An 801-nucleotide genomic window follows, 5' to 3' on the forward strand; every position below is an offset into this window, starting at 1 on the left:
ATATTAATAGATTTAGATAGATATAGTATTGTCCTCTTCTTTCTGTTTATGTAATTTTCACGACAATATGTTTCTGTAAGTCGTCTATACGGATGTAAGCGAGCATTGCGAATTGACTGGTCTACAAAGCCGAGGCTTGGTCAATTTTTTTGTTTTTTTGTCCTCAAATGAGTTGACAAATCTCATGTCATAGATATGGTTGGATCCCTCTACATTTACATACATATGCTACCATATCTATAGCTATATGTGCACTTATATAAACTACATGTTCAATGTGCAGGTGCGAGTGAGTGAGAATGCTGCGCTGCACCCCCAAGGGGTGGAAGTTGAAAGTTGCAAAGTGTGTTTCGAACACTTTGAAGAGATGATGACAGGTTCAGGCGGTATTTATCGATCGCTGACCCAAATCTTCATCAAAAATCGGGAGCACAAGATAGGACAATTGGAATTGGAGACCAATAAGCTACTGGGGCGTATGAGGTGAGTGAGTTCGGATTGGTATTGCATGGTATCAATTTCATGAGATACGACAGATAGAACTGGATATCAATGCTATTCTTGAAGCGATTGCGATGAGCGGGTCCTGGATAGTTTTGTGTTATGATACAATTTGTTTATTTAAATAATTGTCCGGCAACCTATAGTAGGCCAGTGTTTAAGTCTAGAACCTTATCTCAGCTAGCGAACTTATTGTGAGCCAGGAGTATCGCAGAGTATGCTTGGAGTTACTGGTAATGAAGCAATCTACCATATATATATCTATATATATATATAGTAGGTATATTATTATTCTTATAT

At 37.8% G+C, this 801-nt stretch overlaps 1 protein-coding gene across 1 annotated transcript; it reads left to right on the plus strand.

Moving 5' to 3' along the window:
• Nucleotides 1-268: 268 nt before the first annotated feature.
• On the plus strand, nucleotides 269-483 carry SARC_17693 (hypothetical protein; the record flags this gene model as incomplete). Its single annotated transcript, XM_014288216.1, has 1 exon — nucleotides 269-483. A coding segment is annotated over one exon (215 nt), but the record flags the coding sequence as incomplete, so codon positions are not given.
• Between the last annotated feature and the right edge of the window lie 318 nt (nucleotides 484-801).

This window comes from Sphaeroforma arctica, assembly GCF_001186125.1.
Source record: "Sphaeroforma arctica JP610 unplaced genomic scaffold supercont1.11717, whole genome shotgun sequence".
In the NCBI taxonomy this organism is placed as follows: Eukaryota; class Ichthyosporea; order Ichthyophonida; genus Sphaeroforma; species Sphaeroforma arctica.